The 18,871-nt window shown below is 34.5% G+C and overlaps 2 protein-coding genes across 4 annotated transcripts in view; one reads left to right on the forward strand and one right to left on the reverse strand.

Moving 5' to 3' along the window:
* LOC107719757 (matrin-3-like) overlaps positions 1-9,591 on the forward strand; it is a 26,407-nt gene extending 16,816 nt beyond the window's left edge. The window contains exons 10-19 of one of the 2 annotated variants that reach the window (XM_016527256.1): positions 645-723; positions 918-934; positions 1,053-1,175; positions 2,094-2,219; positions 2,769-2,912; positions 3,380-3,510; positions 5,494-5,578; positions 5,804-5,936; positions 6,201-6,322; positions 8,710-9,591. In XM_016527256.1, coding sequence (XP_016382742.1) covers positions 645-723; positions 918-934; positions 1,053-1,175; positions 2,094-2,219; positions 2,769-2,912; positions 3,380-3,510; positions 5,494-5,578; positions 5,804-5,936; positions 6,201-6,322; positions 8,710-8,760 — 1,011 coding nt within the window. In that variant the 3' untranslated portion in view covers positions 8,761-9,591. Of the gene's footprint in view, positions 1-644; positions 724-917; positions 935-1,052; positions 1,176-2,093; positions 2,220-2,768; positions 2,913-3,379; positions 3,511-5,493; positions 5,606-5,803; positions 5,937-6,200; positions 6,323-8,709 lie in introns of both variants that reach the window. The other variant, XM_016527255.1, reaches the window with a different exon arrangement.
* A 113-nt stretch (positions 9,592-9,704) lies between these two features.
* On the reverse strand, positions 9,705-15,920 carry LOC107719758 (transgelin-3-like). 2 transcript variants are annotated; one of them, XM_016527258.1, is made up of 5 exons: positions 15,907-15,920; positions 15,183-15,388; positions 13,338-13,512; positions 11,589-11,691; positions 9,705-10,985 (listed from the first exon to the last, which is right to left on the reverse strand). In XM_016527258.1, the coding sequence occupies exons 2-5, from the start codon at positions 15,360-15,362 to the stop codon at positions 10,802-10,804; spliced, it is 642 nt and encodes a 213-aa protein (XP_016382744.1). In that variant the 5' UTR covers positions 15,363-15,388; positions 15,907-15,920; the 3' UTR covers positions 9,705-10,801. The 2 variants fall into 2 exon arrangements, with proteins under 2 accessions (XP_016382744.1, XP_016382743.1); XM_016527257.1 differs by having other exon boundaries at positions 15,183-15,416.
* Positions 15,921-18,871: the final 2,951 nt, after the last annotated feature.

Here is an 18,871-nt window from a genome sequence, read left to right on the forward strand (position 1 = left end):
AGTGTTGTCACATGAAAAGATATAATAAAATATTTACAAAAATGTGAGGGGTGTACTCATGTCTGTGTGTATATATGCGTGTATGTGTGTGTATATATATATATATATATATATATATTATGCATATATATATATTATGCATATATATTTCTTCATGCACCTGTTTAATAATTGCTTAATAAAAAATGAAACACACACACACACAAACAAAACGTCCTCCCCGAACTTCCCGCTGCCCTGTATCTTGCTCTCTTATTGGCTGTAGGTCATCGCCGATGTATTTTTCAGTCAGAACTAATTTCACACAGCAGGATTTTGAATCGCCGACAGGTCCAGATATTTAGATTCTCTCAGATCACGTCTTTGATAATTCACACTGCGTGATTGTCACTCCCGTGAACGAGCACCAATTTGCCTCAGATTTGGGGCATTTGTCCCAAAAAAAAAAAACTTTTTTCTTTCATTTTAAAAGCCTACATTACAAAATACTGTGTTGATAAATGTTTTAAGTGCATTTCACCATATTTTCTAGTGTTATGGTATATGACTTTAAAAAAATAAATAAAAAAATGAAGAAACAACATGAACATGTTGATGCTGTCTGACTAACAGCGATGTGTGTGCTTTGTCTTATTTCTCTATAGGGTGATTTGGATGATGCAGACTTTCCAGAGAACATAGAAGATTTCGTTACATTAGATGAGCTGGACAACAATGCAGGAGGTGATTCATTTTGATTAAATATTAGGAGGTCAAAAAAAATAAAAAGAAACGTATGCATTTATGAATCGTTCACTAATGTGCATTTAGAGAATAGTGAATTCTCATTTCATGCCGAATTTAAATTAAAATCATATTAATTTCTCCCACAATGCAGTTTAAGTCTATGACAGTAACACTTTTTCCCTTTTTTCCAGATTCTTCTGTGCCAAAGGTAAATATCACATCTCTCATTTACATTAAATGTTGGATGTCTTAGGAAATAAACATATATATTTCCTGTTCAACAGTATGATCAATAGCAATGTGTATTTTTCATTGCACAATCACAGGATAGTAAAGTAGTGGTGGTGTGGCCTGTAAAGAAGACCCCTGACTTGATGAAGGATCTTTACAGTCTGTCTGCACCCTTTGGCAGTATGGTGAAGCATTCTTTATCCACGTTCAAACAAGAGGTCAGTGTTTTGTGTTTACAGTTGGGTAAAAATTAGTGATGCACGAAATATCAGCAACCAAAATTTTTGTTGGGGGGCTTGTTTTATAATATATAAAAAGGAGTCTGGGCTGCATTTATTTGATCAAAAATTCAGTATAAAAGGTAATATTTTGTATTATTACAATTTCAGTTGACTAATTTATATTTGAATGCATTTTAAAATGGTAATTTATTCCTGTGATGCAAAGCTGATTTTTAGCTGCCAGTACTCCAGTCTTAAGTATCACATGATCCTTCAGAAATCATTTAAAAAATGCAGCCTTGGTGAGACTTCTTTCAAAAATATTTTCGAAACAATAAAAAAAATCTTGATGACTCCAAAGTTTGACTGGTTTATACTGGGTTTACTTATTTAAAACATTTTTAACAGTCATGATTCCACAACAAATTGAAGTAGAAACATAATTCTATTATTAAAAAGTTGATAGAAAAAACACCTTGTGTGCAGTTTAAATTAGTTTTTTTATTAGAATGTTGATTATTGAATAAATTTAATTGATCAATCGATTATTACCTAAATTATTAACTGATTGCTGAAAACTTCGATTTCAGTTTTGGTAAAAAATAATGTTTGCATTAGTTAATGCATTATGAGCTAAAAAGAAAAAGAAATGAGCTACAAAAAAATAATAAAGTGAGCCTGAGCTTTTTGCAGTCAATGCACATAACACACTGTAATTGCTATCAATTAATCATGCAATAACTGAAACAGCCAAAACCAAAACAGCAGTGGTTGGATCTCTTGATAGTTATTGTCTTCTATCCAGATGTTATTAACCACGCTACCACATAATATGCTTTCAGTTTTACTAATCACAGTTCTCATACAATTTTCAGGTTTTGCCTGTAGCTGTTATGTTTGTTTGTGTTCTTTTAGGCTATGATCGAACTGGAAACAGCTGAAAACGCCCAGGAAATGGTGCAGTTCTACAGCAATCACAAGGCAACGATATGTGGGAGGCCGGTGTTTGTTTCCATGTGCCTTACCATGAAAACAATAGAGGTATTTGTTTGTGCTTTGGGGTTTAAATTGCACTAACTTCTCACAATATTATGGTTTTTACTATATATTTACTGTAACTTTTGTTTGCCAGGGTAGTCATAATGTCACGGCTTCCCTTAACAACTTGGCTCACTAAAATAAAAGAGAAAAAACATTTTGTTGTGTACTTTCCCTCATGTGCTCTCAAATGTGTGAGCTGTTTTCTCCAAAGAACACAGAAGGAATTATTTAGAAGAATGTTAAGACTGCTACACATCCATGAGCAACATCAAGAAAAGTTCTGAATAGAATAAATGGTGGATAAAATAAATATATAAATACAAATAAAAAAACTGTCAATATATAGATAGAATATTGGGTGGAAGGGGAAAAAACATCAATCAATACATATGTTTTGAAATGACTTGCCATATAACATGTAATGGCCAAAACAATTTAAAGATAAGGATATTTTGTGAACACTTGAGAATATTGTTATTCCAAATGTAAATGATTACCAAATTAAACTAAAATGATTGTGGTGGTTTCAATCCTTCACACCATGTTTAGAGCCCTAGTGGGAGGTCTGTTTTCATCAGCTGTCTTCCCAACCAGAGGTACCTACGACAGAAATACACAGACAAATCCCTCTTCAAACTGACTAAACCTTTTGGAAAACTGACTGGCTACTCTCTGAACAAGTATCAAGGAACGGTACGTATACACGCATTTCCCCTCATCACTATCTGCACTGCAAAAAAAAAGGCTTATCTTAGTATTTTTGTCTTGTTTCTAGTCAAAATATCAAAAAAATTCCTAAATTAATATGCAAAACGTAAAATATTGTAAGTAAAATATTCTTAAAACCAGATTAATTTACTTACCCCACTGGCAGATCATTTTACTTATTTTAAGCAAAATGCACTTAATTTATTTCAAAGTAATGAAAACAAGGCTAAATATCTTACGTCATTTTGCTCATCTAGTAAATGCATCTTAATTTAGGAATTTTTAGATATTTTTACTAGAAACAGGACAAAAATACTAAGTAAGAAAGGCCCTTTTTTGCAGTGTGTGATGAGCAGCAGAGCAAAATTTGTGAATATTCACTTTTTCTTGAGTGCCATCATAACCCTTTCATGCTATTTGTTTTTCCTGTGCCTCGTCTTGTTACTTCTCAGTGTTACATTCAACTGGAAAGTACAAAGGCAGCTGAAAAAATGGTTGCACAGTACAGTCGGAGGCCTTGCAAATTTTGGGGGTCGGTGCTGAAGATAGCTATGTGCAGGAAAGGGGATTCTCTGATTCGCTGGTAGGTGTTCTCATTAAAACCGTCACTAACTAGAGTGGATACACAAATGATAAAATACATTTCCATTGTTGACTCTGAGGCAATAGTCAGAATGTACAGTTGGCCCCAGACAGCATTTGAGCACACTTTAAAATGTCATTGAAGGAGAAATCTGCAAACAATTCCTGCTGGAGCATTTTTCAGAACTAACTTCACTTTTCTGTAGTACAGGTCATTAAAGGAATAGTTCACCCAAAAATGAAATTTTGATGAAACTTTACTCACCCTCAGGCCATCCAAGATGTAAATGAGTTTGTTTCTTCATCTAAACAGATTTGGAGAAATTAAGCATTTCATCACTTGCTCACCAATGGGTCCTCTGTAGTTGAATGGGTGCCATCAGAATGAGTGTCCAAACAATTAGATAAAAACAGAACAAAAAGCCACAAGTAATCACACGACTCCAGTCCATCAGTTAAATGCTTCTTTTAGTAAAAAAAAAGTCCATCCCCTGTTGTCCTCTCACATCAAAATCCACAGACGTATTTGCTTAATATATGCATATTTCCCTCCTGATTCAGACGAGACAACTTTTTCAATGGAGGAAGAAATATTATTGTTAGATGACTTGTTTTTGTCAGAAGCAACCATTGAAAGTTAATAACATCTTAATGATGAATTTGTTTCTGAAAAAACATGCAGCTTTTCGCCTCACAAGACATTAATTGATGGACTGGAGTGGTGTGGATTACTTGTGGGTTATTGTGATGTTTTTATCAGCTGTTTGTAATGATAAATTTCTTCAAATCTCTTCCGATGAAGAAACAAACTAATCTACATCTTGGGTGGTCAGAGGGTGAGTACATTTTCAGCCTATTTTCATTTGTGAGCTATTCCTTTAACTGTGGGCATAATCAGATTTATTGTTTTAAGTTAGAATATTTTTTTGTGTGTTTTCTTTTGTTGTTTTATTTGGAACCTAACAAAATACTTTTTGATACATTTTGTTTACTTGTGCTATTTCTTTTTTATAAATACCACTGACATTTTAAGTGACATTAAGGTGACATCAGATATAAGGAAACATTATAAACTACTATTTAAAAAATATTATCAGCAATATGAATGATTGCAGGTGTGTATAAACATTCTTTGTAACTGACTACCTTGAAATAGTTTTTACAAAATGACTTCAGCCAAATGCAGACACAGACTTTCATATAAAATTGGAAACTAGGAAAACCATCCTAGTGCAGAGAACATTTTGTTGTGCTGCTTTTGCATGAGTGTGCATGTAATGTAACAACCATTGGGAAAGTAACAAAGAAATTATTATTTTCTGTTTGTAGTGACATCTTCAGTTTATGCTGTTTTATTATGGGTTATTGTGATGTTTTTATCAGCTGTTTGTAATGATAAATTTCTTCAAATCTCTTCCGATGAAGAAACAAACTAATCTACATCTTGGGTGGTCAGAGGGTGAGTACATTTTCAGCCTATTTTCATTTGTGAGCTATTCCTTTAACTGTGGGCATAATCAGATTTATTGTTTTAAGTTAGAATATTTTTTTGTGTGTTTTCTTTTGTTGTTTTATTTGGAACCTAACAAAATACTTTTTGATACATTTTGTTTACTTGTGCTATTTCTTTTTTATAAATACCACTGACATTTTAAGTGACATTAAGGTGACATCAGATATAAGGAAACATTATAAACTACTATTTAAAAAATATTATCAGCAATATGAATGATTGCAGGTGTGTATAAACATTCTTTGTAACTGACTACCTTGAAATAGTTTTTACAAAATGACTTCAGCCAAATGCAGACACAGACTTTCATATAAAATTGGAAACTAGGAAAACCATCCTAGTGCAGAGAACATTTTGTTGTGCTGCTTTTGCATGAGTGTGCATGTAATGTAACAACCATTGGGAAAGTAACAAAGAAATGATTATTTTCTGTTTGTAGTGACATCTTCAGTTTATGCTCTTTTATTATAGGAGATACCCTGAAAATGCAGAGGAAAGAGAGTTAAAAAAGGAAACAAAAGAAATTAAACCAAGCACTGAAAGGACAGAAAATGACCAGCTAATCAAGACTGGAGCAAAGGAGGTGAACATTAACATCTTGGACACATTTGACTAAATCTGTTGTTGTGCTTTAAATAGAAACATTTTGATCTAAAGAGTCATGCTTAAATGCAGAACTTAAACTTTTTTAAATGGGTGAGTTGAAGGGAAAGGTAGCCAAGTGTCAGGTATATTTGATATCTCTGTCTGTAAAAATCATATAAGAGAAAATATGTGTGTGCAGAACCAGCACAGTTCTTTACCGGATTGTGAAGGTGTTGGTGGGGATCCAGTTTGTGAAACTAAAGGTTCGGAAGAGAATAGTCAGCTGGACAAAACCCCTCTGAACCCTTATCAACCAGACCAAATTGTGGGTAAGTCCATCACACACTTGCTTGTATTAGGAACTCCGTCTGGGGGAACTAAATTAGCTCCTACTTCAAAGTAGGGTCTATATTGGCTGTAATTATTTGAGTATTCAAAATTTTGCTTTACATACATTTAACACAAAAATTAGTGGTGATTTTTTTTTTTAGATGTTGTGCTTCATAAACAACAAACATGACCAAACAATTTGATGTTGTATTGCCTTTAATGTCTATTTCTTCAGTTTCTAAAACTATCTTACCTTATTTCAGGTGTGAACTACGTCATCCCAGTGACTGGTTTCTTTTGCAAGCTGTGTAACATATTCTACACTGATGAGAAGAGAGCAAAATCAGAGCACTGCCGCAGCCTTGAACACTACAACAACCTCAAGGTGACTGCAGTAGAGTTAGAAGAGTGATAATAAAATGTTATATTCATAATTAGGGCTGGGCAAAAAAAATGGATTTTCCGATTAATCGTTTTTTTAAATGACGTCGATTCGATATTGATTCTCAAAGGCCGCAAATCGATCTTTTCCAGTATTTATTTCAGCACACATTTAAAACAAGATCTGATTAACGTGAATCTTATCATTAGTCTTCTCCACTAGATGTCACCCTTATTTACCTTGCGCGATGTTACAACAGAATACCCAGCCCTATTCATAATGTGACACCTGTTACCACATAACAGTTGAATTGTATGGTAAAGTTAACATGAATATATATAAAAGTAAAATAGGTTGTGAGTAGAGCTGGGTAGTAACTGGTTACATGTAATCTGGATTACGTAATCAGATTACAAAAATTAAGTACTTGTAATTAGAGTAAATTACATTTTAAAATACTCACAATCAGACTACAGTTACTTTTTTATAGATTAGATGATTTCTTACTATTCACACAATAGCAATAAATTATTCATAATTTATTCATTCTCCCTAATTCCTCTCTTTCATCTTTGAAATTTTCCTTTCTAAAATAGCCTGCCGCTTATATAAACGCAGAAAGTCCAGTTTTGTGGACATTCACACAGAGATCAGTCATTAGTCAGGTGGCTACATGGCATTTGACCATTTGATTTACAAAAATCATTTCAGGTTTTAGAAGTGTTTCAACATTGCATCAACTACTGATGAACATTCATTTTTATTTGAATTATCACTCTGTAGGTTATTTAACCATGTGTTATGTATTATTGAAAGGCTTTTGTCTTCCAAACTCATTATTTACATGTAATGCAGACATTACCAAACTTTTTGTCATCTGAACCTCTTTCACCTAATGTATTGCCTTTAAAGGGGTGGTCAACCAGCTATTTTGCTATAGTGTTTATGGGGGGCACTGTAACACGTGTTTATGTTTCGTTTAAAAAAAAAATTGCATTACTTTTCATATATTTTACCGCTGTTTCCGTTCTCCTAAAAACGGTCTGTTGACTTCCTGGTTCGATGAAGCCACTTCCTCAGAAATACGCAGTGGGCTCAGATTGGTTAGGCCCAGGGTTTTAGGGTTTATTCCACAAACCAAGGAAGAAACTTGTTGTAGTCCCTACCAGCCGTTTGTTGTAGGTCTTAAAAAGCAAATTCTGTAAAAGAAAATATCTCCCTTAGCATTGAACTTTGCAAATGTTGTTTATGCTCAAATAGAAACATTACACATTAACTAAAATTAAAAAAGTGACCCCTTTAAAGATCCCTTTAAGTACCCCTGAGATTTTAAAATAAATATTTTAATAATTAAGTATCACATTTGCGTGTTCACACAGTTCTCTGACATTGGTTAATGGTCAAATGGCATGCAGGTAAACATAAAATATTTCATTTTTTAGTAAGTGTTTTAATTTGATTATTTTAAAATTATTTATTTTTAGCTTTTCATTAAACTCACAAACCCCCTGCAGTTCCTTTACGAACCCCAGTTTGAGAAACCTTGATGTAATATAATGTTTAAAACACTTCATGTTGTTAATTTAAATAAATGGAATATATTTTCTTACTGTTTGTTTTTTTTTTACATCATGATGGTACAAGATTATCCTATTTAAATCAATGTGATAAACGAGTTAGGAAATTAATCAAAAAGTAGTCTGATTATATTACCTAAAATGTGTAATGTAATGGATTACGTTACTGACTATAATTTTTGTCATGTAATTTGGATTTGCTAACGGATTATAATTTGTATGTAATCTACTCTTGAGTCAGTGGGGGGGAAAAAAATTTGCAAAAAAATTTCTTTCTCAAAAGTCTTTACGGATACAAGTATCAACAATACCTTACAGCCCAGCATAAAAGCACTCAATATGGCACAGTCAAGAATAACTTGATAAGGAGAATAACGTTGCCTCTGACTCTTGCTGTTGATTTGAATGGTGATGTTTTTCATTTTAAGTGTCTGCTGATGGACTTTTAATTTTTAATCAGAAATGTACATGCTGCTTTTCTGATGTTCATTGATTTTTTTCAGACTACGGTTTCAGCTAAATACCTCCTTTACTCTTCTACTAAAGAAAAAAAGGTCACCTACATCTTGCATAGTCTGAGGACGAGTTCATTTTTGGATGAACTATCCTTTTAATAGTGCTTTTTTAAAAATTCTGTTAAGGAATATGTAGGACAAAATTATGACTAGTACAGATCAGTGCCATGTGGTATGCCATCGATGAAACTCTGCATGGCACAAGCTGGCATCTAATCACCCAGCCAATGAAATGACAGCTTCCTATGCCTCTTGTCCTGGTTGTGTGGATGAACTTACATATTGTTTTGATTTTCAGCTTAAACATGCTGAAGTGGTGGAAGAGGCAGATGGACACCCAGACGGCTGAGTAAAAGAACACAAAGAAGACAACGACATTGTACTTTTGAGCCATTGTTTTTTATTTGTTTTCATTCCAGTTAGTTTCCATATTCTTTCTGTTCAATTGTTACAAGAGTGAGTGTATGTGTGAGGCAGATTTTGTGGACAAAATTGTGTAGCCATTGTGATGGTTTGGATGTTTAACAGTAAGCAGAACGAACATGTATATCAGCTGAAGGAGAATGTTACGCTAAGCTCTTGAAATAAACTCACGTTTGTTTACTGTCACCTGTATGCATAGTATGAAAGCTTCTCCATTCTACCTTGATAAGAGCAGGTTACCATTAGTTATGCAAGCCACTTCAGTGTTCATGACCGGTAATGAAATACACTGTGTGTGAGAGTGCAGGTTTACTTTGACATAACACTGAAATCTAAAATGCTTAAACCTCGCAGTATTCAATTATTTGTAAAGAAATTGGCCCCGAAACTATATGAATGAGTACAAATATCTGTTAGTTCAGCAGACATTACAAATGTATCTTACCACAAACCAATACACTATACCTTGCAGCTTGTGTCTGTGAAGGTCAGAATTAAATAAACGTCCAATGATTTGTACAAGTAGAGGCACATTTGTGAATACAGTGGTTCACTTTTGTGTAAATATATCAACCAATATTCCAATTTGAACACAAAATGGTCTGGTGAAGAGTTTACCTTCCAAAAACACAAACAACTACCAGTGAATAGTAAGATATATTTGCAACAATTATCGAAATGATAGACATTTGTGCACACAATAAAAAATTGAGACTAATATCTAGTCCTCTCTTTACAATAGTCAAACAATGCTGAAAAAAAAAAAGTATCTACATTCCAATACATTTAAACTAAACTAAGACATTTAGTAAATAGAAAAAAAAAAATTTTAATGGTTAATTAAATTTTTCTAATAAATAAATGGATTTAAAATCAAACCACAAAAATAAAAACAAGAAACACAGAACTAAACAGCCAAATATTTCAGTCATGACAATTGGAAAGTATTTTGATTGTCAAAGGTATAGATACAAAGTGAAACTTCACAATAAATATAATAATCTGCAATACAGTCTTAGCATCAGAAACACATTTACTTTACATGCATGTTAATGCATAAAATTAACGAAAGTTGAAAATAGCTGCATTTAAAATGACTTTTAATAAATACCACATTCTTTTGTATCAGTTTTACTTGATTCGGACTCTTAAGCAAACGGTTCTTTTCATATCACTGGAATGTATAGCATCATTTCTTTGCAGTGACATCAGAAATGTCTGCACAACAATGACATTTTTTGAAGATATAGAATGACTTGAGTCGATTAGTTTGGCGCATTCTGCTAGCAGGAACAGGAACCTTTATAGTTAGTATACATCAACAATAATGTACATTTGGTAGCAACTGAGCACAGTATCACTTTAATCAAATACATTTATATTTTAAGCACTGTTTATTTTGTATATCTTGACACACTGATTGGTTACATATGGCTTTAAGTAAAAATAGACTTCTTCAGAATGTTCCTATTGCACAGCATGCACAACTCATTCAGCACAGTTGGTAGAGTATGGGCTTGCAACGCCGATATTGTGGGTTTAATTTCACAGGACACAATTCCTTAAATGGACATTTATGTTGCTTCGGGTAAAAGCATGAGCCAAATGCGTAATTATAAATGGACGTTAGATGTTCAAGTGCCAGATTGTCAGCATTCTTAAAGGGCTACATGTTTACAGAGATGTTTACAGAGAGCCTTTTGATACTATATTCAATTTAAATTTTTTTTGTTTTTTTTTGCACATTTTGGCCTTGATCTGGAGCTTGCCTGACAATAACAGCCAGCACTGGTGCATTGTGGGTGAAGGGACAACACTAATGTGTGTAATTGAAAGACTAGTGTAAGCAGCATCAGTCCACGGTTTATCTATATACATACACACACGTACACATTCCTCCTACAACTGGAGCTCTAGATTTGGCTTTTGGCTCCAGTACAGATTTTAAATATCAAACTGTATGGTGTTTAGGGATTGCTCTGATGTCCATTGTGCCGAGGAGAGTCATGCCGCATGATTTGCCGTGGGGTGCCGTACCCTACCATGCCAGATTGAGATGCTCCACGATTGCTTCCCATTTGCATGCCGATAAGACCGCGACCTTGACGCAGCTGCTCCTCAGAAAACTCCCTCTTGTGGATCTTGGCTTTCCTAAAACATTATAAAAACATTAACATGCAGGAAGTGTGTGCTTAGAGGTTGCATGAGATGGAGCAGCTGTATTTGATTTAGTCCCGTAGATCCAGACTTCTGACTGTTGGCATAAAGTCTGGTCCAAGTTGCAGACAACAGCAAAGAAATTTGGGTTGATTTTCTCTTGGTCTTTCTTTTGAAAAATAACAGATTGTTTTACCACTGATAACACGACAGAATGTATTTCAAAGATCCAAAGCCACTAATTCTCTACATACATGCTCATTGGCCTTTTGTAATGTTGCGATTGTGACACTTGCACAACAAGACCAGTGAGACACTCTACTATCTTGTGCTCTATGCGAACACATGCCAGTCCACATAAAGTACAGAAGTTGTGTTGAAACACTGAATTTCAAGTATAAATTAAAACTGTGCTTTTTTTCTTATTTTCCGCCACTGATTTTGGTCTTTAAGTTAGTTTAAGCCAATGCAGTGCCACTGGTTGTCTTTGCAGTCTAAAGAAATCTGATGATCTTTGCTGCAAAAGCCCAGATAGTTTGCTGACTGGGGGTCTCAGTCATAGTGCTAACGGGTGACACCCTTCTTTGTCCAGCTCACCTATGAAACCAGTCTTTGTCTCCACAGTAATGTCCATCATCCTTTGTCAGAGCTTCACTTCCCAGAGCCATCAGTGTCCTCTGGACTGCAGCCATGTCCTTTCCTTTAAAGCAGAGCGAAAAGCCGCATGAACATGATACCTGTGACACAGTGCTTGCCGAAGGCATCTTGTACAGTCCTATATACACCAACACCATGTTAATGACAATAGTTAAATCAGGAGTTCTCAACTCTGACTCTCGAGGTCCACTTTCCTGCAGACTTTAGCTCCAACCCTAATCAACCTAATGAGGATTTTTGACATGAAAATAGATCATGAATTTAAAATTTACATCTCATTCAGTCAAAATGATGGATAAGGATTATTTGTAATGCAACCTTATGATTTGAAATTATAGACCTATATTACTAGAGTAATATATTTGACTAAAGGCAACGCATATCTGTCCTATGCGTGTTGTCAGAGATAATGAAAATGACCGGACTGAATAAAGTAGAAACAACATTTTGCATGATCTTCAGTCGGGTTTTAGACTTCATGTATGTTATAACTGTTAGGATAAGAAAGATGACTGATAGTGGTAAATTATACAGAATGGTTATGTTAGATCTCAGAAGGCCTTTGATACTATAGATCATTCCATTTTACTGTATAAATTAAAGGCAATAGGTTGCAATGAAGAGGCTATTAGGTGGGTACAATCTTATCTTGAAAATAGAAGTCAGAGAGTATATGTTAAAGGTATATTGTCTCGCTTGTTACCAATTACTTGTGGTGTTCCTCAAGGAAGCGTTTTAAGTCCTTTATTTTTTCTAATATAAATGATCTTAAATTAACATATTTGGTGGAACTCTTCATTCAGATGATGCAGCAATTTTAGCGTCTCATCAAAGCAAAAGGGTCCTTGAGGATAGAAAGTCTTGTCAGTTACAAGAGGTGTCCACTTGGTTTTTGGGTAATAAACTTCCCTTGCATTTAGGTAAGTTTCAGTCCATTCTGTTTGCCTTAAGAGGGAGACTGCATAAAAATGCTGATTTATGATGAATTTTGATGATAAGGTTATAGAATCAGAGAATGTTGTTAATTATTTAGGGTGTCTTCTTGATAATAATTTAACAGGTGAATTTATAGGTAGAAATGCTCTTAATAAAATATGCGGTAGAATTTAATTGGATTTACTAGATGTTCATACCTAAAGTTGTTGTCAGGTGCATTGATACAACCGCATTTCAATTATGCAGCCTTTTTTGGTACAGTAGTTGTTCACAGAGTATGAAAGATAAATTGCAGAAGGCTCAAAATAAATTAGTAATTTGAGTAATTTTTTGTAAGTGTTCTTTTGGTAATTTTTTGAAGGTATAGTATGTGATGGTTGTGTTATTTTAAAATTAGTATAGGATAGGGATATTGTGATAACATTGAAGACCTTATTCTGTTTATTTTATCCTCAACAGTTTTTAAATTGTATGGGATATTTGTGTGTTTCTTGTATAGTTTTGTAAACTTGCCAAATAAGTAAAAATCTAAATAAAATCATACTTTAGGTAATGCACTTACTTCTGGGGGCCAAAATGTCTTCACTATTTCAAAATGAATTAATGAAGTGAAACCTGTTATAAAAGACCTGTTATGAAACAGTTATAAAAATGATGTTCATCTTTAAATCTACTGATGTACACAGTTTGGGTGCTAGTTTAGATATAGTGGCAGGGAAGATGCACTTGTGTGTGTGTGTGTGTGTGTGTTACCTTCCCAAAGATCAACAGTTTGGAATATGTCTCCTCTGTTGACACCATAATCTTCAGCAGCCTGCAGGAACTGAGAAATCTTTTCCATTTGCTTAAAGACCATACTAGTTTCTGTAATTTTCTTAACTGGTTCCTCACCACTGGGGTACAGACTGTTGATGAGCCGGCAGAGAATCTGGGAAGGGGTTAAGAGACAGGAAGAGCGAAGAGGGAAAGGAGAAATATATTTCATTTAAGTTCTGCCAGATAAGAGACAGAAAGGTGTCTGTGTCTTATACTTATAGGTGTCCTGTAAAATCGCTCCATCTCAGTTTTTGCATATTATGGGTCTTAAATAGCCGGAGCAAGATTACAATTAATGCTTCACAAATCATAGTAGTGTTTTTCAAGCATGTTTGGATGGTGCACTATTTCCAGTGCATCTGTGAAGTGTGTATCCATGCATAATTGTTCAGCTAATACTACCCAAAATGTTTTTCAAAAACACAAAAGTGGAGCCATTGAAAGCCGTTCGGAAGAATAGCAGAATTGTGTGCGTACATAGAAAAACAGGCCATGATTAAGAGCACAGTATCATAATACAGTCGGGGATGATGCAATAATATGGTCGCGTGTGAATTGCTGCGATCTTTACATTCCTCAAATGCTGATCTTTAGTGATAGGCTATTTATAAAGCAATTTTGATAAATACAACAAAGGTGTAAATGCACAATTCTTTATTGTTAAATAACTGCAAATATACGGTGTGTCATAGCCTACATACAACTGAACATATAAATAGGAAGTTGGCAAATGAAACATAATAGGATAAACTTTTTCAGCATCAAGAAAACAGACTATATGTAAAAAGGAAAGGAATGCGTATTTTAGTTGCTGACATCAATTTCTATTCGTTTTTTATTTTATTTGTAATAACCTTTTAGATTTTTTTTTATTTTTTTACAGTTAACTGTCAGTCAATACGAAATAGTTTAAAATAAGTTGCTATGATTGACATGTCGTGTCATCTATGGAAGGCTGTAAGTGCCACTTAAAAATGAAACCAACAAAAAATAAAAATGTAAATAAATAAATGTTCAAATAGCCTATAAGAAACATAGATTTATTTAGTTTGTTTGATTTGTAGTAAAAATGAAAAAGTAACAATAAAATGAGTTGAAAAATAATTTTAAAGAAACTTCGTATTAAGACTTTTTTTGACAAAGCATTTGCCAAACACTTTTCTTTATCGGATACATATTTAATAATTACATGAGAATGCAACAATAGGGAGGTGTGTGCTATCAAGAAGACAATTTCATGGCAAGACAGTGTCCTAATACGTTTGCGCTGTCTTTTTACATATTCAAAAATGTGTTCTTTCCCATCATCAGCAAAGTTAACGCTTTTAGCGCACAGTAATTGAGATGCAGCATATTAATTGACAATATGGTACAAAATGCCCTGAATACTTGAATAATATTAGGCTACTTAAGTATATTTTACAAGAAAATACTATTTTGGCTTTTCTACTTCAGATTTTTTTCTGTGAATTGCTGTATTTAATTGTAAAATACTAGTAATTTCTAAGTGAAAATTGTTTCTAACTTTTTCCCACATTCACACATCCAGAATGCCTTTTCATTGTACGGTGTCATAATCATCATGTCACATGATTATTTTATTATTCCGCAATGTGATTATCATTCCAGATTATGATTCCAGCTCTCAGATGTGTAAGATACAGGAAAACGTTTACCAAAGGTTCCCCATGTTAAAAATTAGTTGCTGACATTAATATAACAATTTTAAATGACCTCTTAAACACCTCCCTTCCTCCCTCATTTTCCATATTCAGCACCTACTGTTCCACTCATGAGCCATTTCTGGAAGTTCTGTTTGCCAGGTTCAGGTCGCTCCAGGTCGTCACCACACTGGGCCACGATCCATCCCACAAGCCGAGCCTCCAACTCCGCAGCATACTTCTGTTCAATCTTGTCTTGGACCTCACGGCTGAGCCCATAGCTTGGTCCCCTGTTTGCCATGGCGGCACTCAGACATTAACACCAACCTACACTGGTAAAAAAAAAACTCTACCCCTATAGGGTGGAAACACACACAACATGTCTTATATTTCTTATTTTAAACTACTATATGCCTACTAAAACAGATTGGCTACAGCAGCTTACGCTGTGACTAACCATACTGACAGGAGAGTTCATCAAAATATCCAATGCTTTTTTCCTGTTTCTGTTTCTCTAACTAGAACTTAATATTGCATTGTAAGCGATTGATACATTTAATTTGTTTATCCATTCAAAAACTGACGGGCTATTTGTCCTCCACTGGGTGATATGCAACAAACGAGTCCCTCCTAGACATGCAAGAGCAATACCATGATATTGACGCTGTTAAATAGACTCCAATGACCAGCGTTTCCATTTGATCACAACAGCAAACTGACATAAATGCCAACTTGTGTCCCACGGACTCTAATTCAAAATGACAACAAGCAACTACATCGCTAACCGATTGTTTAATATGCCCTAATTTATCCACAATGCAGTGAGGTATTATGCATCAACTCACTAGTGATGGAGGCTTTAATTTTAAAGAAACTTCGTTTTAAGACTTTTTTTTGACAAAGCATTTGCCAAACACTTTTCTTTATCGGATACATATTTAATAATTAATACATTGATAATGGATTCCTTCATTTTATTTTTAAGTGCTCTACTAGTCTGTATAAGCATTTTATACTATGCTGAAATATTTTAGATGCAAAGTCGGCAACACCAAAGCTCCAAAAGTATCAAAAAATTTATTTTTTAAAAAGACTGTCGCATAGCATATGTGACGTTTCGAGCATGCAGGCTCTTCATCAGACAAATGAACAACACTGATATTGCAAACTTTATAAGCCTACCTCCAGGTGATCAAAGGTCACATGACCATACAATATTATCGTGATAATAATAATACCAAAACAATAACATATCAACCAAGGAGAAAAACATAGAAACCAAAAATAAAAATAAATCAAAAACATATATAAAGCTATGCAAAATACACAAATGTAATTCTCAAAATATTGTTTAATGACATTAATTGATGCCTGCCTGGGTCATTGGACTCCGGAGCCACGCTGTACTTTTGGAGCTTTGGTGTTGCCGACTTTGCATCTAAAATATTTCTACTTGTTTTTTGGTCGAGCACCCAGTTGAGAGCGATGTGCGTGCTTTTGCCTGCTCTTCACTATACTATGCTGAAAAGCATTGCTGCAAACTAACTGCAATCTCTGAGAGAACTCGGCAGCTAAAAATTGGCTGCTGCTCTGCTCACAACCCTGAGATCAGCAAAGCTGCCTCAGCCGTCACCATTGACTTAATCAGTCAATCGTTTTAGTCCATATCAATCACTGTTGGCCTGTGTGTGCATCCAGCTGTGCTCTTACATCCCTCAGCATGTCCATGTAGAGCCTATTGGTCTCACTATGGAGAGAAAGAAGACATTTCATTCCTTTGAATTGCTCTCAATATCATAATTTAAACTATTTAGGATACTCACTCAGCCAGAGAACGGTCAAACACCAGGTTTCCCATGTCCATGTAATACTGAGCATTTGTTCTCAAATCAGTCCAGTATTCATTTGCCTGCCACATAGACAACATGACGCTGTGAACTAATTACTTACTTAGCCTAATGTCATTAGCAACAGGTGAATTTATTCATTCGTTTTATGTGTTGCACTATATTTTAATTTGTTTTCCATTCATTTTACTATAGGCTATTAAAAATGTAAGACTGATTATGTCTTGAAGGAATAATTCACTCAAAAATGAAAATGTACTCACCCTCAAGACATCCAAGATGTAGATGAGTTTGTTACTTCATGAGAAGAGTTTTGGAGAAATTTAGCATCACATCACTTGCTCACCAATGGATCCTCTGCAGTGAATGGGTGCCGTCAGAATGAGAGTCCAAACAGCTGATAAAAACATCACACAAGTAATCCACACAACTCCAGTCCACCAATTAATGTCTTGCAACACGAAATGCTGTTTGTGAGAAATAAATGCATTATTAAGACATTTTACAAACCAATCAAATTGGCTAAAATACAAGTCCTTCATGCATAACATTGCTTTCTCCGTCTAAAAAGTTGTCTTATCTGAATTAGGAGAGACATTTGCACAGATAAAGCACTGCTTACAAGCGAAACCAATCCAAAAACAGTTCTATACAAACATGTTGTTGGATTTTGATGTAAGAGAACAACAGGGGATGGATTGTTTTCACTGGAGGAATTTATTATGGATTATGGACTCATATTTTGTCCAGAAGGGATGGTTTAAAGATAAAACGCATGAACAATGGATGTTTCTCCTACCAACACATCGCTTTTTAACTTCACAAGATGTTAACTGATTCGACTGGAGTCGTGAGGATTACTTGTGGATTTTTGTTCTGTTTTTATCAGCTGTTTGGACTCTCATTCTGACGGCACCCATTCACATTGCTGAGCAAGTGAGGTAATGCTACATTTCTCCTAATGAACAAACGAACACATCTACATCTTGAATGGCCTGAGGGTGAGTGAATTTTCAACACATTTTCATTTTATTGATGAACTGTTTCTTTAAGTAGGCTAATTAAAGAACAACTGTATAATCAACATCTTAATTCAAACATCCAGGATTAGTCTAAATCCAGAAAATGATATTTCATGTTTAGAACCTCTAAAGAGAACAAATAGAACCTTTTTACCAGGCTACAGAAAAACCTTGAGGGTTCTTTTAATTAATGCAAATAGTGCTATAGCTTTTAGAGATTTCAAATATGATTTTAGGTCCATTTCACTCATACACATCATACAGTCACTATAATCAGCTGATCAATGCAAGTAGCTTTTACCAAACACATTCAGTCTGAGGCTAGTGTTGCTATTGTTCACCTGCTCCTGTAAGGTGTAACCCCATTGGTTCTGGGCATAATTGGGGTCCCAGTAGCCAGACTGCCTCTTTAGACGTAAAAATTTCTTGGCCTGCTCCCCCTTCACAAATGGAGCGGCGAACGCACCTATGAGAAAACTTGATTATTAATTCGTTAACAAAATGAGTCAAATGCAATTCTCATTTACATGCACACAATGATGAGTTCTTTCAAAAGTTCTTTGCTGTATTCAGGCAAAATTAAATTGCATTGATTTACTCACCACTTATGAGAGTCGTCAGAATCACTATATGCTTCATGCTTTTCATTTTTGCACAAGCAAGGAAAATGCCTCTGTGGTCTCTACATAAATAAAATCCATATACATTATCAATACACATTTTAAAATGGTGATCTACTCTGTATGCAGGGTTTCTGCAGGATTTTTAAGCTTAAATGTAAGACTTTTTAAGACCTTTTTTAAGACCTGCACAAATAAAATTAATACCATATGAGCGGGGTAGGGCAATGTCCCATATTAAACTGTAAAATGATTACTGTAAAAAGCATAATTTAAAGTTCAGATACAAGTTTTCACAAAAACAAAGTTTTATAAAATGAT

The sequence above is a fragment of the Sinocyclocheilus rhinocerous genome, unplaced genomic scaffold, assembly GCF_001515625.1.
Source record: "Sinocyclocheilus rhinocerous isolate Xijiao unplaced genomic scaffold, SAMN03320098_v1.1 scaffold571, whole genome shotgun sequence".
Lineage (NCBI taxonomy): Eukaryota > Metazoa > Chordata > Actinopteri > Cypriniformes > Cyprinidae > Sinocyclocheilus > Sinocyclocheilus rhinocerous.

What these genes read in the sequence shown, in the direction of transcription:
- LOC107719758 (XM_016527258.1), bottom strand. Translation starts at nt 15,362, where the DNA reads ATGGCAAACAGGGGACCAAGCTATGGGCTCAGCCGTGAGGTCCAAGAC. An exon ending in AATGGCTCATGAGTGGAACA is followed by an intron (nt 13,513 to 15,182) that starts GTAGGTGCTGAA and finishes ACCCCTTCCCAG; the next exon opens with ATTCTCTGCCGGCTCATCAA. An exon ending in AACTGTTGATCTTTGGGAAG is followed by an intron (nt 11,692 to 13,337) that starts GTAACACACACA and finishes TCTGCTTTAAAG; the next exon opens with GAAAGGACATGGCTGCAGTC.